Source organism: Periplaneta americana, chromosome 15 (assembly GCF_040183065.1).
Source record: "Periplaneta americana isolate PAMFEO1 chromosome 15, P.americana_PAMFEO1_priV1, whole genome shotgun sequence".
Classification (NCBI taxonomy): Eukaryota; Metazoa; Arthropoda; class Insecta; order Blattodea; family Blattidae; genus Periplaneta; species Periplaneta americana.
The window spans coordinates 132048256-132075624 of NC_091131.1; the positions used below are offsets into that span (position 1 = coordinate 132048256).

At 35.4% G+C, this 27369-nt stretch overlaps 2 protein-coding genes across 2 annotated transcripts in view; both read left to right on the top strand.

The window, feature by feature from the left end:
• Nucleotides 1-9341, top strand: part of LOC138715341 (cytochrome P450 4C1-like) — a 100678-nt gene extending 91337 nt beyond the window's left edge. The window contains exon 10 of the mRNA XM_069848156.1: nucleotides 7111-9341. Coding sequence (XP_069704257.1) covers nucleotides 7111-7466 — 356 coding nt within the window. The 3' untranslated portion in view covers nucleotides 7467-9341. The remainder of the gene's footprint in view (nucleotides 1-7110) is intronic.
• LOC138715736 (uncharacterized) overlaps nucleotides 1-27369 on the top strand; it is a 70621-nt gene that overhangs the window by 6725 nt on the left and 36527 nt on the right. The gene's annotated exons all lie outside the window — the stretch shown is intronic.

Below are 27369 nucleotides of genomic sequence, written 5' to 3' on the forward strand. Positions count from 1 at the left end.
TATAGCGCAACATTGGCAGTGATGAAAGTGTGAAATATTCGGGTGAAACGAGCGTTGATCGACTTCCGCCGATTTTGGAATAGACACCGATGCACTTGAACTGCCAACATAGAAAACAAAAAAATCACACTCAATTGCTCTCACCTTCATCTTGACGGGATAATAAAAGCCTAAACAAACCTAACCTAACCTAACCTAACCTAACCTAAGTGCGTCGGTGTCTATTCCAAAATCGGCGGAAGTCGCTCAACACTCGTTTAACCAATATTCGTTCAGTGGGCGGTGGATACTCTATATTGAACCCAATTTTTCCTGGAAAGCCAGTTTACCCAGTTCTTTACTCTTCAAAATTACTTGAACAGAGTTCATTGTTTACGTTTGTTAAAAATTAATACATAAAACAATTTACAAAAGCGTGTGTTCAGTAATATACTGTATTTTGATTCACAACATAGCCTATACCAGTACTGTAATCCCATTCGCATAGATTGATTACTATAAATACATGCCAGTAAATATTATTCTTAAATAATATACAACACCATACAGATATTTAAATTCATACCACCATCACATTCAGCCAGCACGTCTTTGAAAGCCACACCACAGTATAGAGAACATACAGTAAAGACACCTAAGCCATTTCGTGGGAACAAATACTGAGTGCGCATGTCACGAAACCGGAAGTATTATCTGAAACCTCCACCAGATGGATCTCCATCTACGACAGGCTGGCATAGTTTAATATTAATTGAAAACATTCATTACTCATCTTTTAACAATTTTAAAGACATGAGGCAAAGGAATGGCAATATAACCATAATAATAATTACTTTCGTATTCAATCATCATGAAAATATTCACTAATTGACGCTAACGTTCAAGTTACTGTTTGAGGCTTATGTTGGTAAAATTGATCCAAGTACAACATAATACATCATGGCGTCCGTTGCGGTGAAGTGCGAACATGAACGTCAACAATGGATATAAGTATTTTGACTTCCTAGCGACATAATACTAATGATAGATAATATACATACAAGATTATTCGTATTACTGACCAATAAAATAAATATTTAACTAATATTTTGATAGTGGTTTGATACTAGCGACATAGTTGGATTCATTGAGAACTAGACCGTACTAAGTAAGCTTGAATTTAGTACCAACAACATCAAAGGTGCCGACAAGAGTTGTCCCTACTGATTCTTCTTATACTGTGGCCAAACTATGCTATATGCCGACACTGAAGTAGCCTATAGTAATTCACAAACTACACTTTCGTAGCAGCACTGTACACACATCCACATAAAGTAAACGTTCCGATAGTGAGATGCTGACACCTGCAGGCTAAAATACAGACTTATTAAATTTTCTCCTCGAGATATAGCACGTAAACGATAGGCACCTATGCACCTGACATCTGTAGGATAGATTCACTGTTCACTTAATGCTTTGTGCTCTTGACGAGTCATAAGCGGCCAGCGAAAGACAATTTTCTCCCGCGCATGCGTGAAATTTCTGTAACCTTCTTGAAAAGAGCACGACTTTTACGTGAACGGATGTTGCCAAGTTTACATAAGAAGTTTATGCAAGATGCGGGAAGTTTGAAATACTCGATCCTGATATTATACATCCCCACTACTCCAATACGGTATTAAATAATAAAACTAGTCGTGCATTAATGGAAACAAGGTGTTCACGTGCTCTTGTGCTCTTATTGACGCACCGCCACTGTTCAAAGATATTGATGAAAAACACACTGAGAAATGCCTGTTCAGATACTTACAACATCCTCTTTTGGCGCACGAATGAGTCATTTACAGTTGAGCTACGACAAAGGCAATTTAGTATGATATTCTCATACGGATGTTCCTCCCTTAGATTGAATAACATGAAATTGGAAAAATTGGCATGTGTCACATTTTAGAACGTCAGGTCTTCAATTTTTCTTGTAATATTGTATGTAGGATACTGTGTCAAGAAATGTTTTTTTTTATCAAAAGACAAATATGCAAAAACGTGAATTACAAGAAGCAAGGTAGGAACAATTTTTTCTTTCGTGCTGATGGGGATAATGTGAGGTGCTTCATCTGTTGTAAAATATTAAAAGACATAATTCTATAGAAACAATACATGACATCATTATTCTTCTTGTCATAAAGATTACAACGCATTTACCTGTAAGTTGAGTACTTCATTAATAAACAAAAGAAATTAAAAGTATCGGCTCTTATGTTGTCTCATAAAATAGAGGCAACTTAAAATGCCGTACATTTATATATAAAATATAAAGCTATTTATATTAAAATATGGAAGTGCTTATGCTCAGTAACTTCATTTCAATAGGCCTATTATGCATATTTCACATACTTTTTTGTTATGTTAGAAATAAAATGAACTTAACTGCAATAAGATTAGGATTTGAAAGAAGAACGTTCATGTACAAACGATAATGACGAAATTAACACAACCCCAAATATGAAGGAAATAAAAATTCTATATAGTTACTTTGTCGACTGCAAAATTGCAAAATCTATGAAGCCTAATACACAGGGTCGATTTGTTAAGTTTTGTATGGATGGTGTCACTGAAATAATGTTGGTTAGTTAGTCAGTCAGTCAGTCAGTTAGTTTATTGTTAGTAAAATAACATGTACAAAAATACAGTCTTCTTTGGTCGGCGGGAAAAGGCACATAAGTAAAAAAAAGTCGACTTTTCTGTTGCACCTTGTCACTTAAGTCAAGTATATTTTCTAATTTTTTAAATAATAAAATTTCTTGTATCTCACATTGATAAGGGTCTTACTTTAACCAACATACATGTATTTTATTATTATACTTATATTCAGGTAAGAGAAATTAAAAAAAAAAATCTCTCCTGAAAGAATCATTTTTTTTTTAATTATGTGCCTTTTCCCGCCGACCAAATTGTTCTTCTCTAAAGTAGTAAAAACTCGTGCTCAGGGAGTTATCTAAACACATACTTAACACAAATAAAGATAATTATTTGACACAAAGTGTGTCAAAGAAAAAAATTATGGGAATAAATTAACTTTAAAAAATACAATTTCAATTTTAACATTTTAACTCATACAAATACGTATACATATTAAACCAATATATATGTTTAAAAATTAAATTCCTAACGCTATTTTTTAAATTTCTGAAACTAAAATTTTCCAAATTTGGGTATTTTCCAATTATTTTATTATGTAACCTTGGACTAAAGTAGGTACTATGGCTGAGAGCTGTGCTTGTGAAACACTTTGGTTCCTCTAGTAGTATAAAATCGGATCTTTTAGTTCCATATTTATGATACAATTTTAATTTATTGTGATTTTTATATATGAAGTGTAATAACGCAATATAATTAATTTGTTTAATTTTCAGAACATTAAAATCAGTGCACAAAAGATCAGATGAGTAATCAATTGCTTTATTAAGGAATATTTTAATTATTCTTTTCTGAATACGTATTAGCGGAGTGAGATTAGAATTACAAGCATTTCCCCAACCTAAAATAAAGCTAAATAAATTAGACGCAAAATATTAAGTGGTAAATATGACCGAAGTATAATAAAGATATAAATTGTTTAACGTAATCTATTGCACAAGTATATAATATGTTTATTCCATCGTAAATGCTGGTCGATCGTAATGCCTAAATATTTAACTTTTGAGGATTCGATTAATATGGGACATTCACAATTTCGAGAAGAACAATTAGAATGATGAGTTTTGAGCTTAAGAGAAGATTGAGGAGATTTAAGACCACTGGACCTTAGTGAAAACGGAACAACATTTGTTTTGGATATGTTTAAGGAAAGAGCGTTTGAATCGAACCACTCTTTAATTATCAGCAGTCCAGTATTCGCATTAATATAATTATTGTCTTTCTAACATTTTCCACAAAAAATTACGGTATCATCCGCAAATGAATATATAGCTCCATTATATTTGCGTAAATCAGTTAATAACAAATCATTTATATAAATCAAGAATAAAATTAGACCAAGAACAGTGCCCTGAGCGACCCCTACTTTTATGTTTTGATAAAACTAAATTCATTATTAATTTTAGTTACATGATTTCTGTTATTCAAATATGATTTAAATAAACTTAGAACATGTGCATTAATGCCTAACAAGTTTAATTTCTCTAATAAAATATCATGGTTAACTGTATAATGCTTTTCGAATAACCAAAAATATGCCCAAGTATTTATTCCCTCGGTCTAACTCGCATACGATTTTATTTGTAACACATCTGTGTCAAGTTTATTTCGAAAAACCGAATTGATTTGAAGAAAGTACGTTGTATTTGTCCAAATAATTTAATGGATGACTTTTTAAGAAGTTTTCTAAGAGTTTAAATATACATGAAAGTAAAGATATTACTCGGTAATTGTTCATGATTTTTTTTCTCCTGATTTGAAAATAGGGACAATTATAGCACTTTTTAATTTATCTGGAAATTTAGCATATAAGAACAACAAATTAAATACATGAACAAGCGGTTTAGCCAAGAAAATATTGAAGAGTTTAAATATTTTGGAGGACATAGCATCTTCGCCAGGACTTGTGTTATTTTTTAATGAGGAAACATGTTTAATTATTTCATTTTCTGTTACAGGGAACAAAACCATAGAAGACTGTAGTTGTTTCACATTATTACAAAAATTATCACTCCTCCTATTTCATATATATTAGAAGCAATTTTGAGTGCCAATATTTGAAATGTAACTATTAAACTCCTGAGCTATTTCAAATTTGTACGTAATTAATACGCCATCTTTATTATATAATTCCGTAATATCATCTTTCAATTTCGTTTCTAAGTTAGTTGTCTCTCTAATTGTCTGCCAAAATGTTTTAGGATCACTTCGATTGTTTTCTAGTTTTTCGGAATAAAAGCTAATTTTCCTGTATCCAGATCAAGTTGATCGTTTCAATAAGATTCGTCTCCCAACACTGTGAAGAAAAGGATAGGTAATAAGTTTCAAATTAATTCAAAATTAAATAGAAATAAAAGTTTCTCAGTTCATAGCATATTCTCTGGTGCTAGGCGAATGTACAGATATAAGTGACAAGGCCCAATTACCTATTATTCCGGTCACAGTCCGTGTCTGCACTGTCACTGACTCCATTACCCGAGGAGATACCCACACCACCACTCTCTCAGCAATATTGGTGTGCGGGTTGCATTTATATTACGTCATCATTTCGTTGTGTTTGGCAACCACTGATCTAACACGACCATAGCATGACGCATTCAAAATTTAATAGGCCTATTTTTAATGCGTATGATGGTATATGTGGCCACCGACTGTACAAATTGTAATAGTCTATTATTATTCTTAAAAGTAATCATTCTGTATTTTTCGTCGATTCAAGTAACATTCCGCGTCTAAAAATTATTTTATTCTTGACACAACCCAGATCCGTTTCTTCATTTAAACTTGAGCTGACCGCCAATTTCCACATCTTCTAACTTCCGTCTTTACCTTAAGTTTATAATAATTTTTGGGAGGAGTTTTGTATCGCTCATTTAATCTAGCCAGTCTTCTATTTTGACATATTATTTTTGCTATATGCAATATTATTTATACCCAGTCTTATTGCCTTATTTTGTTTGATTTCTGCGTTTCATTGTTATTAGGGATCTCAGAAATTTATTTTCTTATTCTAATACATTTTAAAATATACAGTCTACACACATGTACCTATGTGCCACTACTTCTTCTCAAATAGTCTACTGTCTGTCAGATAGCAACTCTGAGATAAATAATTTCTCAGCACATTCAGAGTAGCAGGAGGAGGAAGAAAGACGTACTACGTAGCAAGTCATAGCTATATTGAAAACCATTGGCCTTGTACCTGCATTCCATGGGTGATCACACTTTTTCCACTCGCTGCTATCAAACACTCGTAAATAACACAATGTAATCTTCCCTTTCCACTCTTCCATTCACAATAAAATAAACTGCAATGTCTTTATTGGTTCCACTACGGTACTAAAAATGTTGCAATAGTTAGTATATTACGCACTTAAACAGGAAAAGAAGTGAACTCTATAGTAGCTCCACAACGACTAACATATACAGCCCTTATTTTTTCTTGTCAGTATCAAATGAATCTCTCTGGTTTACTGTGCAGAATATTATGATCAGAGGTAGGAAATTTGTACCGAAACTGTTGTGTGAGCTGGAACTATAGGCCTACTCGTATATCTACCGAATGAAGAGTAGTATTGCAGCTCTCAATGTCAGCAGAACAAACATGTACAGTCGAATGGTAACCAAACTGGTCTTTGTGCCAATGATCCATGGCCTTATAATAAGAAATAAATGAACGAATAATATCCTATAAAAAGACAATAACTGGCAATTAGAACCTTCATAATTTTTGTTTGGGTAGTTCTAGCCTTATGAGCTGGAGCTGAGTCTTCTTGAAAGATCCAGTCAAGGGCCCGACAGCTTCCTCTAAGATGTCCTCTTGATACTGCTTGGCTCCTGTTCTTACTCCTTGTTTGCGGAAATGGAGAGATGTTGCTCCCTGATATGACACACCCCACCAAACTACCACTGATGCTGGGTGGTGCCCTTTCTGGACCCGAGGAACTGACATTTTAGCTTCCTTTGAGCTCCGTACATATATTCGTATTTTATCATTTTCCTTATTATACTTCTCCTCCAGTGTGAAATTTTTCTCATCTGTGAAGCAGTTCTTTTCATGATCATTCTGAGCTTGCCTCTGTAAGAGCCTCTTTCGTACCTGATCTTCTTTAGACTTGGGGTTAACAAATGCCCCACTAACTGTCGATAAGTTCCCATATGAAGATCTCAGATAATTTTCAGTAAAATGTTTCTCTTTTTGTTGATACATGATTACCAGTAAATATTTGCATTCAACTTCATGTGATCGAAATATTTAAATTATGACATGTTAAAAACCGCTCATTAAACTGCACGAATGTTATTATGAGTTGACTATAGCTACGTAGGCCTACTTGATGCATGGCGCCTTCAGCACGTTGCGGGTTAGATCAGTGGCTGAACTTTCGGACTTCATTAATCATATACATATGAACACCATCATTTTTTCTGCAGGTGATGGTCTGGTCGCGCCCGCCGGTTCCAACATAGGCGTCGTTCCTTACATTCTGCATCGAAATCCCACGCATTTTCCGGACCCGGATCTTTTCGACCCAGAACGCTTTCTACCGGAGAACTGCGTGGGTCGGCATCCCTATTGCTACATTCCTTTTGCTGCTGGGCCCCGAAACTGCATCGGGCAAAAGTTCGCCATGTTGGAGATGAAATCCGGACTTAGCAAGATTCTCAGGAGTTTTCGGCTGGAAGTGGGCGATTCTTCAATGGAAGAATTGCAGTTCAATGTGGATTTCATGCTCAAGCCGACCAAACCTCTCACGCTAAGGTTACGTTCACGCCTACATCCATTTTAATGATACCTCAGTAAATATTCAGTTCCACACAAACTTGTCTCAAGAGAACTGCGAGTGGAATCCATCTGAGGTGCTATTGAAAACCACTGAGTAGGCCTACTTATGAGGTCGGTTTCACTTAAATAAAACAAGGATTATGAGATTTTCATCTGTGTTTGGATTTATGAGTTCCTTATGAATAAACCGAATTTTATATAAATTGTATGGGTATAAAACCACTAGAGAACATCTCAAATTACTCGTTAGAGTCCTTAAACTTAAACTTCTAAAAATGACCACATATGGATTATCAAAGTCGGCTAATGCTAATATTTTATCATGATAATATTATAAATAGTGTTTTGATGAAACTTTGCACGACTAATATGTAGAGCTATGACATGTAAGCACTGAAAATTGAAAATAGGTAGGCAAGAAAGCAGTAAAAATGATTGAAATAGGAATTTATATAGGCACTAAAAATAAAAAAAAAATGCTGTTAATTGGCACTTATTACAGTTCAAGAAAATGATTATTTTCAAGTTAATCTTTATCGTGCTCTTATGCTCTTTACAATGTGTAATGCTAGTGTTGTGAAAGCAATGTACAGAATAGTATTATTTTTCTATTCGCCATTGCAGAAAATGTTATATCACAAAGTACTCGTATGTTCTGAAATGTATAAAATGTTTTTTCAACGTCACAAAACATGAATGGAGTGGAGCATATTTAAAATAACTAACCGGATGTAGCTTCAGTCCCTCCACCTTTCCACGTATGCCTAATGTTTCCATTATTGTATCCCATTCAGAATTCCGGCTTAAGATCTTTTCAATCTTTACCATAGCAGCAGCTCCAAACTTTCGTAATGTATATATTTCCTTAGTGTGGTCTGTATTTTTGTTCATTTCCCAATAAATTCCTCCATTGTTTTACTTTGCATCTTATAAAAAAAGTGCTGAAATCATTGCAGTACATAATTTTGAATTGGATTTTTTCTGGATGCCATCGTCTGATAAAAAAAATGGCTGTTTTGATTTTTGTAGTCAGGTAGCGTCGCTTTGATGCCGTGTTGTTTTATATGTTATTACAGATGATGTTTTTTCACATTTAACCTGAATAAAAGAATAATCCATGAACCTTGACTTAATGCTCTAAGTAATTGAAGCTAAATATCAAAATTTTATAACAAAATATCAAAACCTCACAACTTACTATCTCGTTGGAACATTGATAGAAGATGATCTTGCCGTTTGTTGCCAAATTAGAATCATTTCCATCACTTGATAAGCGTTTGGGGGGGCAACAATCGCATAGATAACGTTTTGCCATTGTTTCGGCTTAATACTATTGTCGTTATTCTGTGGTTTAATGTACAATCTGTACCACGCTCACTTATTTTATTCAAATGACACACCACCCTCAGTAACAATGAACAATATGAAATGAAACAGAACTACAATGAACTGAAGTTTTAATAACCCCTGAAAGACAACAGTGATGCCATATTCTATAACTTAGCTACTGACTATGACGCAATCTGAAGTTAGGTGTTAAAACATCGTGATTTTCGTTGCCATAGAAACGAGTTAAACTTCCGCCAATTTACTCACAATACTCCTTCAATCTTGTTGTTTTTTAAGTTCCTTCTTTGACAATGGAATGAAGAGAAGGGCCGATTTTAAACTTTGAGAAGTTCAGAGGGTACCTAACGAGATGAAAGTAATGATTTTCCAAACTGTAATACTAGAAATCTAGTTTCTTGCACAAACGGTCTAATTGACACTAAAAGCAACTGTGGCAAGTTTGAACTCAATATCTCAAATAGTTTTTGAGATATAGGCTAATTTCTTTTTCAATTTTCCAAAAAAAAAAAAAAAGTAACAAAAAAAGAAATATATCTTCTCTCATAAAAATTAATATTACGTTCTATATTTTTACTTACATTTTTTTTAGTATGTCATGAATAAAATGTCCTCTGGAATTTTTAATATCTTTTCAGTATTCCAGAAAAAACTGGTCAACATTTTACTTTTTATTTTATTTTTAATGAAGTTTAGCCGTGACAAAAAATTCCATTGGTCATTTTTAGAAATACATTTTAGAGAATATTGTATAAAAATTTCAAAATCCTAGCTCTCACATTGTGGGAGACATGATCATCACTTTCAACTTTAAATATCAGCAATCATTTAACCGTCTGTGACCCGTATGACTATTCGGGATTTGAAACCCGGCAACTTTTGAACCACTGTGATTGTTTTTCAGTGTTAAAAAATAAAAAATTGATTAAATCGCTACAGTTTACACCAATAAAGTATTTTTACTTTACACTTTTTGCATTGTTACATTTCAATGTTACAAGAAAAAAATTGATTAAATAGTAGTAGTATTACTACAATACTACTATAAAGCATTTTCACTTTACATACCTCTGTGTTATGGCTAACTTTTCGTCAAGAGTTATAGGGTACAGATATCTACTTGAAGAATCTTTCTTGAGGTCGTCTTTGATTAGATCGAGAACATAGTTGAATTGAGCAATGTTTAGCCTGAAAAACTCCCGAAATATCTTGTCATCTTGTAACAAGTGCCAATTGATTAGTGTTGTAAAAAACCTTCCTCACGCCTTGTTCTAAAATAAATATGGGATATACTTCAGCGTTTCCCTCATTTATTTGTTGGAGCAGAATTTCTTCCCCTTCATTTTCTTCCAATAGCAAATGAGAACCTAACATTCTAAATGTGTTAAGTGCTAAAAACAACTTTCTGAAATATTGATGAAAAACACATTGCTAAATGCATGTTGAGATACCTACAACACCGTCTTTTGGCGCACGAATGAATCCCTTACAGATGAGCTACGACAAAGTCAATTTAGTATCATATTCTCATACGGATGTTCCTTCCTTAGATCGAATAAAATTTAAATTTGAAAAATTGAAAATTCGCATATTTAGAATGTTAGGTCTTCAAATATAACAATAAATCGCTTTCACTCATTGTGCAAGTGTCCGCTCACTATCAAAAGACCGCACACGTCTGATGTTTCATAGGAATGCGTCAGCCGTGAACGTCAGACGCACTACGTCAGCCGCGTGCGTCAGACGCTTCATAGGAATTACACCTTTACCCGTTCTTAGCTGGAGGTGTATACAATAATTTATTCCGCACTTCTAGTGCTGGATTAAATAGGCATTTGGACATTATAAACACACTTAGCAGAAGGAAAAAAATAGTTATTGTCTATGCTTGATAATTATTGTAATACAAGAAACATTAGGCTTACTCAGTTATACTTCATAATTTATTAATATGATTTTTATATAGTAGCCTATTTGAAGAAAAAGAATATTTCAGTAATTTCGAAACAAGAAAAAACCAACAAAGTATTTCATTTTACGTAGTAGGTACTAATTATTTTAAAGTAACATACCCTACTCTTTCATTCTTCGTCGTGCATTATTATTTATTGGGACCATTGGTATACAAATGTTAAAGAAAATTTTATACTCCCAATTAATTACACGCAATAGGATATTGTGAAGTTTTTACACTGAAATCATTTCCTTGCTGTATGTCAATATAAATTAACATTAATATTAATAAATAATATAAATTAAGCTTAGAATTTAAATTCACATATATATTATTTGGAAAACTTTGAGAACAAGTATCGACAAGTTGGAAGCGTTACTGAAAGAAATTAAAAGTGTAGTTCACAAGCTGTGACGCGACGACATTCTCTTTATATCAGGTTTAAAGATTTATTAATGTAAGTGTATTAACATAATATACTCACGTGAGATGGAAAATTTGCCATTATATATTTTTTCAGAAAATGTTTCCGCCTTGCAAATATTTGCTTTCTTCGCTCCTTACAACCTCAAAAGCCTCACATGTATTCCTCATTCTCATCATTTACAGATTATGAAATGGAAGTCGTAAGTCATCTAATCTTTGATGGCTGTGTTAGTACAGACACCAAAACAACGCCATTGTCAAGTTTGTTTTGCCGTGAGAGTACTGATTAAGAAATAAGCGCTGGAAAATTTCATACTTTGAAAACTTACTAATCTGATATAAACTGTCACAACACTATTACCTCGACATGGGCTGATGAAAGCCTTTCATTTTAAAATAATTATTGTTGGCTGAGGAAAACATTATAACAATTATTATGTTATATGATTCTTGATTCTTCTTCTTCGTTATATCTGTAGTCTCCTCACTTTATTTTTCATAACGCATTCACAGTCACAGCTCAATCAGCACTCGTATTGATCTGCTACTGCAGGTTCTGTATACCCCTGATGCGCTCTCCTCCAACCTGATTCACTCCCTCCAGGTAGGGGAATAGGAACTCCACATCACACAGAGACAACTGCACAATATGTGGGGCTGCACAGTGTGCAGGGTTTTGGCATGCCTGGTTTAGGCTGTAGCTCCACAGATTATTATATCTATAAGAAAAACTACATATTCACTGAATCTGTACTTTTAGAAGTGCCCAGCTTTATATGATAATCTATCCCTCTTTTTGGCAGCATTTTCAGCCCTTATCTTCGTCACATATGCTACAATTATAGTTATTTCACTATATTTAGGTCTACGTAAAATGTTTCGGCGTAAATAAAACAATTATAAACACACAACACAAAATTCTATTTGTAAGCAACGTCACATCACATGGGTTCACGTGTAATGAATTCCTTCAATAACAAAGTGACACACAATGTGTTTATTATAATAATTCTGGAAACAACTCGAAGGTAAATAAATTTCTAAACATAACCTACAACTGACTATCGAAAATAAGTGATATCTATTTGGAAAATATGTTGAACTATTACAAGTTGACTAGGGTAACTTGACAGCAGAGGTAACATCAACAATGTGTATTCCAAACACAGGCGATAGGCATGTTTCAGAAGTTGATGGCAGATTTAAGTGTCTGGGCGTAGCTGGACTGTCATGTTTAAGTGACGCAGGTTTTTAAAAATGAAGACGAAAACAACTATTCCAGTTGTCGTAGATAAATGAAATTTTTAGAGATATTCTTCAAAGTGTAAAGTGTCTTTTTATGTAAAAATCACAAAATCGGAATTTTTGACCAACATGCCACAAATTTTACCTCTATCCCCCCTTAAAAGACCAAAATAGGCATTTATAGGTTTCTATTCCAGAAATAGGCACATCACTGAAATAGGCAATTTTAGGTACTAAAGAACCTCTAGACCTTAATCCTAAAGCTCTGTAATGGATATTTAAAGAGCCTTTAGCTTTGAGTAAAGCAACAAAATAGACAAAAAGGGCAGTCACAACTCTACTAATATGTCACACTAGAGCGTGGATGGGCATTTAGTGCTTCCAATCTCCCCTCCAACGCCGAGAGATGGGGCTATGATTTACAGTACCGGTCTCTTCGTATCAGTCGTTCTGTACCGTACAAATCAAAATAATTGAGTGGGTCAGAAGCAAACGGCTGTAACTGCACTTTAGTTACTTTTCAGCAAATGTGATTGAAAATGTTTAAGCATCCATAAATTCCGTGAAGTTTTAGTTTTAATTTAAAAAACATCTTTTTTGCACTGATATTAGTTGGAGCTGAAAATTGAAAACCAAATCACTTTCCAAGTTTTTTAAATAGACTCGGTCTGAAAGACTGAAACGTCTTATAATACTACGCCTGGACTGTTTAATTCTCTTAAAATCATGTAGGTATTCCGAACATTTTTCCAGTTACTTTCACCACAGAAGTTTCAATGAGAGTCTGAGCGATCTTAAAAGATTAAATGTAACGGTAACTTATAAAGACTGTGTTATCGGTATTTTGCTTTTTTGTGAGATTCTGTAGATGTTGTTTCTTCCAAATGACTTTTCAAATCCATTATAGGTAATTCACTATGTCGTGAAACCAAATAGTTGCTTGCGCCGTAGCATATAGTAGGAATCTTGTGGAGCATAGGAGCATAGCGAAGGAGGGAAGCTTCTCAGTCCACATTCTTCTTCCCGTGACGCGCAGATAAGTTTCACGAGATACCGAATGGCCTATAACTGTTTTCCATGTTAACAATCTCAAATAATACTAAAATAATTCAGAATTCTGTTTCTCCAAAGTAAAATATGATATATCATTTCTTGCAGAATTTCAGGAGCGAGCATTTAAAGTTTGAAGACCGTAGCTATAAAACCATATTAATCACGTTTCATAATGGCAACCAGATCACACATAGAAATTAAAATGAAAACTTCACGGAATTTACGAAAACTTAAAAGTTTTCAATAACGTTTTCTCAAAATTAACTGAAGTGCTGTTATACGTCTGTGCTTTGTTTTGATTTGAACGGTAATTTACAGAACGACTGATACGAAGAGACAGGCACTGTAAGTCATAGCCCCATCTCTTGGCTTTGGAGAAAAGTTTCGAAGCACTTCCGGTTCGCGAACCTGCAAATGCCCATCCGTGCAATACAGTGGAGTCCAAATCTCCTGACGTTTCGCGATAGCCAATAACGTGCAAGCGCTATGTTCTAAAACCTACAGGGCAGGTGATGCGTGTTCCACCGAACTCAACTGGCGGGAGGGATGGACGGCGGGTGTTGAGAACAGGATCCGTTCTAATTAACAAAACACTGTAATACAATAATATGCCATTTTTTCATAATTACAAATGGCTTTTAAGGAACCCGGACGTTTATTGCCGCTCTCACATAAGTTCGCCATCGGTCCCTATTCTGTGCAAGATTAATCCACTCTCAATTATCATATTCCACCTACTTCAAATCCGTTTTAATATTATCCTCTAATCTACGTCTCGGCCTCTCCAAAGGACTTTTTCCCTCCGGCATCCCAACTAACACTCTATATGCAATTCTGGATTCGGCCATACGTGCTACATGCCCTGCCCATCTCAAACGTCTGGATTTAATGTTCCTAATTATATCAGGTGAAGAATACAACGCGTGCAGTTCTGCGTTGTGTAACTTTCTCCATTCTCCTGTAACTTCATCCTCCATAGCTCCAAATATTTTCCAAAGAACTTTATTCTCAAACACCCTTAATCTCTGTTCCTCTTTCAAAGTGAGAGTCCAAGTTTCACATTCATAAACAATAAACGGTAATATAGCTGTTTTATAAATTCTAACTTTCAGTTTTTTTGACAGAAGACTAGATGACAAAATTTTCTCAACCGAATAATAACAGGCATTTTCCATATTTATTCTGCGTTTAATCTCCTCCCGAGTGTCATTTATATTTGTTACTGTTGCTCCAAGATATTTGAATTTATCTACCTCTTCGAAGGATAAATCTCCAATAAGTATATTTCCAGTTCGTACAATATTCCGATCACGAGACATAATCTTAAACTTCGTCTTTTCGGGATTTACTTCCAAACCTATCGCTTTACTTGCTTCAAGTAAAAATTACCGTTTTTTCCCTAGTCGTTTGTAGATTTTCTCCTAACATATTCACGTCATCCGCATAGACAAGAAGCTTATGTAACCCGTTCAATTCCAAATCCTGTCTGTTATCCTGAACTTTCCTAATGGCATATTCTAGAGCAAAGTTAAAAAGGAAAGGTGATAGTGCATCTCCTTGCTTTAGCCCGCTGTTAATTGGAAAACCATCCATCAGAAATTGATCTATACGGAATCTGCTGTAAGTTTCACAGAGATACATTTTAATTAATCGAACTAGTTTCTTGGGAATACTAAATTCAATAAGAATATTATATAAAACGTCTCTTTTAACCGAGTCATATGCCTTTTTGAAATCTATGAAAAACTGATGTACTGTACCCTTATACCCCCAATTTTTTCCAATATCTGTCGAATACAAAAAATCTGATCAATAGTCGATCTATTACACCTAAAACCGCACTGATGATCCCCAATAATTTCATCTATGTACGGAGTTAATCATCTCAAAGGAATATTGGGCAAATTTTGTGCGACGTCAAGATACGTGATAATCCTCGAAAGTTACCACAGTTTGTCTTGTCCCCCCCCCCTTCTTAAAATAGGTAAAATTATGGACTCCTTCCATTGTTCTGGTACAATTTCCTTTTCCCAAATAGCAAGTACAAGCTTATAAATTTCGCTAGATAATGCGTTTCCACCCTCTTGTATTAATTCTGCTGGAATTTGACCGATACATGGAGACTTGTACTTTTTTAGATTTAATATCGCAATTTCGACTTCGGAAAGTGTGGGTTCGGATATAAATGGCTCAGCAGTTTGTATTTGAATTTCGTCCCGATCATTTCTATTTGGCCTATGTATATTTAGTAGTTGCCCAAAAGAATTTTTCCATCTGTTCAGGACTGAGAGAGAGTCTGCAAGCAAGTCACCATTCTCATCCTTGATTACATTTACCCTTGCCTTATATCCGTTCTTAAATTCCTTTTTACAGGCATTTCCCATATTTATTCTGCGTTTAACTTCCTCCCGAGTGTCATTTATATTTGTTACTGTTGCTCCAAGATATTTGAAATTTTCCACCTCGAACGTTTTTATTACTATTTGTTTCTACCTATTCAGTTTTTCCTTCAAGTAATCTCTCTTTTTATTCTTAAGTGTACGACTTGCTTCCCGTCTTTCATTGAAATAGTTATCTCTATTCTCCTGAACTGGATCCTGTAAAAATTTCAATTTTGCCTTTTTGTTTCTTTCTACTACCACGCAACAATCTTCATCAAACCACGGTTTCTTTTTCTTAGTTTCATAATAACCTATGCTCTGCTCAGTTGCAATTTTGATACTATCTTTGATATTTTCCCACACGCTATTAACATCTAACTCGTTCTCAACTTCGTCGGAACTTCCTAAGTGGCACACCTATTCGTAATTTTAACTTGATAATGTTGCTTAGTTTCCTCGTCCTTTAATTTCAGAATATTGAATTTACTAATATTAACTTCTTGGTCTACTCGCTTGGCTACTGATAGTGTTTCTCTTAATTCTCCAATCACCAAATAATGGTCAGAATTACAGTCTGACCCCCTGAAAGTTCGAATATCTACTATACTAGTATGTCTCGGTTTATCTAACAAGATGTGATCTATTTGGTTGTATGTCAATCCTTTTGGAGAAGTTCGAGCATAGGGGAATGTTGCACTTTTGACAATTAAATTTTTTGATGTCGCAAAGTTGACTAACCTAACTCCATTGTCATTACTAGTTACGTGTAGGCTCTCTTTTCCAATAGTTGGTTTAAAAATTAATAAACTATATATACCAAATCATGTCTTTGAATTGATGTTTGCAATTCCAGGGGAAAAACAAATGGTGTATTTTCGAATTCACTTAAATTCGTCATTATTTAAGGTTTTCTAGGCGAGACGAACAATTTCTTAGCAGCCTGTGTTTCCGCTTTATGCTCTTATTTGCGTACATGTGACACGATTGATACATTTATTGAACACGTCTCGGCAGTTAGTTCTTGACTCTTAGAAAGGTTATGAATTTTTCGTTTTCTTCGGACGAAATTGTAAACATTAAATATAATTTTTCGAACTTCCCTACTTTATCCACTGAATCTATTACTTTCACTAGCACTGACATTGTTGACTCATATACGTAATGAAATTATAAACTACTAATAAACAAAGAAAGTAATAAACTGATAGCACATAGAAAATGTTTATTACAAACGAATTATTGATTTCACTTCCACAAAATGAAAACAGAAATTCAGCTGGCATATTCAGCTCTCGCTTCACAATTAGTTGTATCTAATGTTTATGTCGCTTAATCGATACTGTTTACAGTTAATAGTCTTCATACTTCGAAACACTTCCTTATCGGCACGCAGCTGTGTAAACATCACTTGTGAAAGACCATAAAAACCATTAATCATCTGGACACGATTAAGACGCAATAAATTCGAACTACTTGGCGTAGAAATTAGAATCTTATTTCTATATATTCAGAAAAATAATGTAATTGAACCTTATCACATGTAGACATTCTCTCACGAAGAAGTTCTCTGAGCGCACGTATTATTTTTACAAGCGGCGAGTCGGTCTAGATAGCGCAGTCGGTATAGCGCTGGCCTTCTTTGCTCGAGGTTGCGGGTTCGATCCCGATCCAGGTCGATGGCATTTAACTGTGCTTAAATGCGACAGACTCATGTCAGTAGATTTACTGGCATGTAAAAGAACTCCTGCGAGACAAAATTCCGGCACACCGGCGACGATGATATAACCTCGGCAGTTGCGAGCGTCGTTAAATAAACCATAATTTAATTTTTACAAGCGGCGACAACGAATACCTGTACGCGGCAACGTAGCGCTGTTGCTACTGCCTATTGCCATACAAGTAAACGTCAGGAGAATTGGACTGCACTGTAGAGTAGTGGTCGTCATCACTCGCTGAAATGGGTAACGTGTAAGCAGTGTATCACAACATGCACCGTCGTGTAGAAAGGAGAGGGAGTAAGCATACCCGCCAGCAGCCACGGATGCACGCTAGTGCACCTCTTATCCGCGGGTAAGGGACGCTACCCAGAGGGTTCACTTTGCTGATGACCGCTGCACTAGAGAAACAATACTAGTCTGTACATTAAAACCAGCTCCCACAAAGTCATATCACAGAGAAATGTTTCTGTATATGACAAGAATTAATATTTGAGGTCATCTATTGGTTCATTCAAAAGTTGGGAAAATTCACAGAGACTTCTGTTTCAATTATTACGTTACGTACACTATTCTTTTATGGAAAATTTTAAATAAATAAACAGCAAATCAATTCATTCTTGAGTGAGTAGTGTCATGGTTTTTTTCAAATTCATAGCATAAAATAATGGTTCTGCCTCTACAAATGCAATTGATCTCATTCATTGTTACTATAAATGTAATAGAGAATACTCCAGTGGTCTGAGAAGATTCAGGTATGTATCTTGCAATTTTTCGTCATTATGGAAGTTTGTAAAAGAAATTGAAGATTACGTAAGATTTTCTCTGCATGCTGTTTATTTCCTAGAACAGCGGTTCCCAACCTTTTTCGACTCGCGAACTCCTTCCACAACGATCTGAGTTGGGTGAATCACTTACTTTCAAATATACATACAGTAGATATGCATAAAATTTTATTCCAAGCAAAAGGTTCAATAACCTTAAATTAACTTAGCCCTTAACGGTTAAAACCTATAGTTACTCTAGTTACGGCTTAAAAGTTACACAACGTGTAGGCCTAGTTGCAATAATAAATACTGTACAAGTTTTCATTGCAATTACTCACCTCTTCCTTGGAATTCAGTGAGAAGGTTGCGCCTGCTTTCCATGGCACAGAGCTTTGAAGTCAGGAACTACAGAAGTTAAATAAAGTCTCAAATCACTAAATCTAAGTCACTTCCGTTCACGGCGATGTTACACGATGCATGTGCTTGTAGAAGTAGTTCCGGAACTATGGAATTATCGCGTATCTGCGTCTCGCAGACCACCTATAGAGTGCTCGCTTAATGATTTGAAGGTTAAGAGTTCGGGCCTTGTACAAGTTTTCATTTTATTTTTAATCGCTTTTAGCGATATAAATAATACGCATGTTATCATTTATAGCCTATTCTGTTATCGTTCTTTAGTGATATAAATAGTATTCAAGTTATGCAAATGTAGTCTTTCAGGTGAAGCTTCCTGTAAAGCAGATTTGAATAATTTCAAGGGAAAAATTGTTCCGGGGCCGGGTATCGATCCCGGGACCTCTGGTTGAACGTACCAGCGCTCTCCCAACTGAGCTACCCGGGAACTCCACCCGACACCGTCTCAACTTTTCCCTTTATATCCACACAACTCGCGTGGGCTGTCGAAACGCCAGAGACCCTCATCGAGTGCACACAAACTCTGTGTGACTTGGAATTGTGGTTTTTCTGTTAACGTACACAGTGACGTATATATTATGCAAATTTTGTCTTTCAGGTGAAGCTTCCTGTAAAGCAGATTTGAATAATTTCAAGGGAAAAATTGTTCCGGGAGTGACGAGGAATTGAACCTGAGACGTTGACATCTAAATTCCGACGTTCTTCCGACTGAGCTACAAGGGCACAAAATATAGACATATCTGCCCTGCAAGATTTTCTGATGATTTGTAGAAGCTCGTCCAAGATGCAGCGGGCAAAGGCTAATTGGGATTTCCCGGTCTCTGATCGGGTCAAAAATCCTGATAGAACTAATATTTAACTCTTGCGGTGAATTTCAGTGAAGTCCGGAGGGCCCAATTAGTAAACTCCGCTCTCCTCACCTCCACGCTTGGGCCCCCCTGGAATCTATTAACATGCGAAAGAGACAGTGGTGTGCAGAAAGCAACGAGAAGTTACCGAATTTATCCTTCGCGAGAAAACCTGCAAACATGAGCAAAGAAAGCTCTCAATAGAAAAAGGAGCATCTCCTGCGGACCTGGAAAAATATCTAAGGAAGAGACTAGTGAAGTGCTTTGTGTGGAGTGTGGCAGTGTATGAGGAAGAAACATGGACATTACGACGAAATAAAGAGAAACGAATGGAAGTATTTGAAATGTGGATGTGGAGAAAAATGGAGCATGTGAATGGACAGACAGAATAAGAAATGAAGTTGTGTTGGAAAAAGTGGGTGAAGAAAGAATGATGCTGAAACTGATTAGAAAGACAAAAAGGAATTGGTTGGGTCACTGGTTGAAAAGAAACTGTCTACTGAAGGATGCACTGGAAGGAATGGTGAACGGGAGAAGAATTCGGAGCAGAAGAAGATATCAAATAATAGACGATATTAAGATATGTTGATCATATGCGGAGACTAAGAGAAAGGCAGAAGATAGGAAAGATGGGATAATGCTGGGTTTGCAGTGAAAGACCTGCCCATGATCAGAACACTTATGAATGTATGTCCAGGATGCCTGGAATGTTGTGGCTGAGAACAGTCGCTATTTGAAAAGATTAGTCGATTCCATTCCCATTCGACTGCAAGATGTGCTCGAGATGTGGGGAAGGTAGACTAAATATTGAATCGTGGCTTTTTGTTTTGTTTTTTGAACACTTAATTGTTTGAATGTTCTAAGGCAGACGCCAATAAGTTTGATTTGTTTATGCCACGAAAGATATTTTTGTTGAGACGAAAATCTTTTTTTGTTTTCTTTCCATTTGAACCCATAATGTTATAATAAGTAAATATAAAATCATGGCATAATACATTCATGAACCTGATGTTAATTACTGAAATAATCATAAAAGAGACAGGAATAATTATGTATATTTTCTCTCTTTCTTAAAAACAAAATAAAAAAAAAGAATATAAAAAGCACTAGGTTCTGTTCGAACGCAGTAACTCACGAATACCATGCCGGAACGCTACCATTACGCTATAAAGTAACACACAGAATACTTTAATTGTAACTGTAGATATCAGGCAACGTGGTCCAATAACATGTAACATCGCCTGTCTCCGAATTGTAGCGAAGATACCCGAAGGGAACTTTGCTCATAGGGAGCGGCCACTTTTTCTTCTGACGACTGTACGTTTATTGCATTGTAAATTATCACTGCGTACTATTTCGACTATTCCTTTACGGTCTTACTAATAAGCCGTGTATAGTTTTTATACGAGACTTATGCAGCGTTGAGACAGAAAACGTTACTAATAAACCATGCATAAGTGATGGATGTATAAACAGTCTGTAACTATACAATGGGAATTGCTTTGCAGTAGTTATATATACGAAACCCCTTGTTTAAGCGTTGTATATAGAGAAAGAATGGCCGCCCCTCTAACAGCTGTTCGTATCGACTGTCATTTTATGATGATTAATGCTTTGTAATCACAGAAGAACATACCAAAGAGCACAGAATAAGTAGAATATTATTCCTGTAGCTTGTACTCTTTGACCAAAATATAGTCACAGTCTAATAGATACAGTCACGCAACTCATACGTATAAAATATGCCAACATTTGACAGCTGGCGCGACAGTAGCCCTCTAGCGGCAGGCAAGTTAAAAGTGTGCACACGACATATGATAACACATCAGAAAACGGTTTTGCGTAATTTATTTTATATTTTATGCTATACAATAAGTGTATATGGTTCTTACTAATTCTACTTTAGAATCCTGGAAGAATTTCACACGCAGTTAATCTACAAGTTTAAGAAGCTGGGAATAAACGTAATTCTTTCTGCTCCTTACAACTGAATCATGGCCCTGATCACGTATCATGGTTTGAAATAATATAATTGTTTGTACGTGGACGGATAATTCAATTCATACCTAAATATATTTATAAACCATTGGAACTCTATATTTCTTGTGAGAAGAGTCAAAATTGTATGGCATATCTCGTAGGGTACATCGCGTGGTGAACTCCTCTCCATATTCCCTGAGAAATTAACTGTTTTCCATACCGCAAATTGGGGTAAACTCGGCCGCTGAGGTAAACTTAAAAATAAAAAAGGGGAAGATTTAAACCTTAATTTGACAGACATTGATTTATGAAGTCCATTATTTTTCCATTTTTTTTTAATTATTATTTTGAGTCGCTAATAGTGCTGATATTATGGTTTAAATTTTTATGGAAAGTTTACCGCATTGTACATTACATTTCCAGTTTTCACACATAAGCTTAATTTTAACTTACCCTACCTATATAATACGTAATTTACATGCACTTACTGTTATTATGACGTAGGTGAGAACAAATGAATACACAACTTTGTTGAAAAAAATTGTAACTTCAATTAACTCAGAAAATGTAAGCATAATTTTATTTTCAGAGCAGAAGTGGTGTAAGTCAAAAATGGGTAATGAGGGTTAAAGTAAACATTCTGTAAAATACAGCGCAAAGTAGCAGTTAATATTGAATTTATTTAAACTATTAGTAGTCAGTGAATAGCACGAAGGATAAATTAATTGCTACTTTGCGCTGTATTTTACAGAATTTTTACTTTAAACCTCATTACCTAATTTTGACTTATACCACTTCTGCTCTGAACGGCTCAAATAATAACTGGTAATGTAAAATCAACAGCAATAACAGTCATGCAAATTATTACAGAAAAGATTGCTTTTTTATATTAAATTTAATAAGGCTCTTTTATTTCTTGAGAACTTAATACGCCTGCCACATGAATCTACACCAACACATCAGAAATTTATCGACACAGTCTGGATTTATTCAAGAAGTGAATATTTTGCAAAAGGATTATAATACGCCATGAATTCTTGAAAAAATTAACACCATAATCCCTACTTGAATGCAATATAATATTCAACTTTTGAAAAATATAAAGAAAAAAAACACGAATACAAAAATTATGGAATTACTTGCATTAAAAACTGTAGATACATTATCCAAAATCGGAATGGTTACACATTTACACATGATCTCTGCAAAACAATAATATACTGTAACAGGTATTTACTTTGTTTTTATTTAAACTCTCCTTCCTGACATACAAATAGGTAACTGATAACTAATAAATGTTTTATAGAACACAATACGTAGGCTACCTACAGCGTGGATTATAGGTTGTGAGTGAGTTATGATTTTCTCTTGGTCTTTAAGGAATCTGAAGAACAACAAATTCGGAGATTTAAACTTGTTGTTACTGCAATTTTCGTCATTGCACACATTGCCTTTATTCCGACGCATGATTAAAACGTTATTATAACATCTCGCATACCTTTAAAGCATGTGCTGGCTGTATCAACCCTATGACCAGTGCCTTGCCTGCCGCTTGAGCGCTAGTGTCGTGAATGTTGGCAAAAAGAGTGTTGAAGTTGCGCGACTGTATATATTAGACTGTGATATATTGTGGTAATCGATCAGAGCCAGTTGTACTATCGATTCTTAACACGGCAAACTAGAGCGCTCTACTGGATGCAATAGAGAATCTGAGATGTTCGATTACCTTTCGTAATGAAGTAATGACGAAACTATGACGTAGCTTTGTAACAGTTATACTGTTATACACGACGAATGTAGTGATTATTAGTAAGGAATTTACACACGACTTATAAACGAGCTACTCATTGTATAAATATAATAGAGTTAAACGTCTGTATAGAGAGTTTTTATTAGTAAGACCGTTAGTGATTCTCCACTTTCGCTTAATTCAGAGAAATAATAATTATTTTATTTGCGTAATCGAGTGTGCGAGCGACTCGGTCGAAGGCTGGGCTGCCGCGTTGCAGTTTCTCTATAATCTGTTCACTCAGTGTGACGGTCACGTAAGCACAATTCCTAAACAGCAAATATTGCCGTCTTGTCAGTGTTGCCAACTGTTATCAGATATCACCATATGAAGTAAAATGGCGATCCTAATACTGAATGACTTATTTACTTACCGAACTTTACCATTATGTCGGAAGGTTATTCTAAGTAATTCAATAATTTGTAACATATTTTCGTAATCAAATTATACGAGATAGAGATCAACATGTTAGGTATTTTTCTTGGCAATATTAAATTCATTGGTTTGACTAAACAATTGATTCACGAGATCTAACCTAAAAATGTATTTTGTTTGACCACATGAAATTATTAGTACTAACTCCGAAAACCGAATATCACCATGAAATGTATGCTTAAGAATACTTACTCCTAATAATTTTATTTTGCTATTCTAATTATAATTGCTGTCTCCGTGAGCATAATTCCTTCTTCATTATCTTCTTTCGGTTAAATCTAAAAGAACAGAACGCCAGTAGGAAATTATCCCCACTCTCGCACACGCTTTACGCTTTCTTGGTGGAGTCGCTGCCATGCTTTTTGCACATTTTGACATTATTGTAATACAAATCTAAATACGAAAGAAATTCATTAAAATGTGAAATGGTATTTCTATCGATTACCCACCCGCATTAACACACCCAAGTATGTTATATTTATTTACAATTACCTGACTATAGTTTTGAATTGTAACCACAACGCAACACATAAAATAACTATTATGTATTAATATTAATACTGATATTAATTAATTAATAGTATGTTCAAATTTCACTAGCTTCCAGTAACTGGTTCAGAAATCTAGTACAATTTTAATTTCATGGAACTCCTGTTTGTCTCAGCTGCCAACATTAACAGTTACAAAATCACTACCATTTGTAGTATTAGTCACTATCGAAATTCGAAATGAAGTTGGCAAAAGAAAATTCAACCTGCAAACTAGAAAATCACCACAATTCACTAGCATATGTAGTATGGGGAAAAATTGTTAGGTTTCACCCTTGGGGTATGAAGTAACTGACCCGGACTATATAATGTATATCGTCCCTATTGTAATATCGTGAACAGTGATTTCGATAGGATTATACAGAAGTCGGAAAAATAATTAGTCCTACAAAGTACATTTAACTGTAGAAATCCGTCATTCTATGAACATGTGCACCAGTTTGACACATCGATGACCTCAACATAAGTGAGGAATAAAAAGTTAGAAACGCATGACCGTCTACTGAGCACTGCTATTCTTGAATCAAAATATTTCTCCGTATAGCTGGTAACTAAAACAAATAGATTATAACATACATTTATGAAAGCGACTTACCTCATTCTCTTCGTTATAGAAAATGGTGTTAGATTTTAAATATCTGTATTGATTGCCATATTATTATCAACAGCTGTTGGTATAGAATTTAAAATTCTATACATAACACGAGGGCAAGTATTGTGTACGAATAGTTGTTGGAGTTGGCCATTTTCTAGACGTATACTTTTCAAACAAGTGTTTACAATATTGAATCTCAAATTTATGGAACGGAATATTCGCAAATATCATCAGATACAAGTCATAATAAAAAGTGGAATCGAAATCCAGTCACTAAACAATTTCATACGTTCGAAATGTCTTTCAAAATCACAATGTTTTTGTAAATCATGACGCTTTTTAACTTTTATGTCCAACTTACACACTTTATACCTGAATATAATTTCGTTCTTGGCTGAAAAATATTTATTTTGGACTCTTTTACAAGCACAGGCAAAGTTACAGATTTTATTGGCGGCGCTTTAATACATCTTCACAGTACCTAACTTTACTAGTTTACAACTGAACACCTGACGAAAGATTTATTTTAAAACAGAAAATAGGCATGCTGTGTCGAAAACAATCTAAAGGATCTCGTAACAAGAACGCCGGAATTAATAATATGAATAAATGCAAAAAAAAAAACAGATAAAAGAATAGATAACAGCCCCGCCAAATCAACAACAATGCAATGGTACAATGTCCCAACAACGTCTTGTTATTATTGGGTTGACGGCACTATATCTGTTTTGTTATCAGTTTTTGTTGCATTTATTTATTCACATTATTAAATCTTATCAGACACTCTGTATTGTCATGCAGTATACAATAAAAAACCCGCACCCATTAAACTCCGAATGAATAGAGCTCCCTTCACGTGACATATTTCATTTGTATACGAACCTGAAGGTACATCAGTAAAGTAAGCAACTAACGTCATCCTATATCCTGTGTTCCTTAAACCTGTAGCCGCCTATAGGTAATGTTTTGATGTCTCAACTTCATTCCCTAGTAGTAATACAGAGTGTTCGCAGGAAACAGTTTTCGGTTAAGTCAGTCATGTCCAGGCTTCGCATTTTTGTCACGCTGAATTTATCGAGGAATATAGCCTTGTACGGAGGGAGTTCAATATGTCTGGCGCTCACTACATAAGTGGCAGTACAGTAGGCCTACGGTGAATGTAAAATACAATGAAGCATATCATGACAACTTAATTTTAATGGTTTGCACAATCGAAACGTTTTGAACAAATATGTTTGCCACGCCATTGATTACAATTGAATTTCAGAATTAATAATCTGATAATAAATATATACAACAGAGGTTTTATACTTATACAGGGTGTTTCAAAAATACGGGGCATAATTTCAGGTATGTATTTCCCACATGTAGACAATCAAAATAGTTCATTACAACATGTGTCCGGAAATGCTTTATTTCCGAGTTATGGCCTTCACAACATTGAAATTCACCGGAACGTTTTTCTTTCCGCAGGTCGTTGCCGTCAAAGGAGACATTAAGAGGGCATTCTGACAGTTCATTCCGAGGCGAAGGTTACATTCAGTGTTTTGTAGGCGTTAGACTGTGTGACATGTATTCAAATCAAGAGCTGGCAGAGATACACTTCATGTACGGTAAGGCGGACGGCAATGCTGCGCTGGCTCGTCGTTTGTACCAGGAGAGGTACCCACAGCGACAATGTCTAGATCGGAAGACATTTGTACGTCGCCATTACCGTCTGTGCGAGTATGGAAAATTTAACTCTCCTGGTTTGGGAAGGGGACGACCAAGATCTACAACTCCAGAAGTACAGGAGGAGATTCTGGAGGCTGTGAACATGACTCCTTCTGTCAGCACACGAAGGGTAGCGTTGCAAGTCAAAGTTCCTCATACGACTGTCTGGAGACTGTTGAAAGAGTATCAATTGTATCCTTATCATTTGCAACATGTACAGGCCCTGTCACCAGCAGATTACCCTGCACGAGTTAGGTTCTGTCAGTGGTTCTTGCGGCAGTGTGGTGTAAATCAGAACTTTCCTGCCTTAGTATTATTTACAGATGAAGCACAGTTCACACGAGATGGCATAACAAATTTCCACAATCAACATATATGGGCGTATGAAAACCCACGTGCAACTGTTCCATCTCATCACCAGGTGCGGTTCTCCCTCAACATGTGGGCCGGTATCATTGGTGATCGATTAGTTGTACCCCATATACTTGTAAACAGACTTACGGGGCAGGCGTACACAAACTTCCTAGAAAACACCATACCTCATGTTTTAGAAGACACTCCACTGATCAATCGTCAACACATTCACTTCTTGCATGATGGCGCTCCTGCACACTTCAGTCGTACGGCTCGCCGGTACTTGGATCGAAGGTTTCCTGATCGATGGATAGGTAGAGGTGGCCCAACTGCTTGGCCTCCA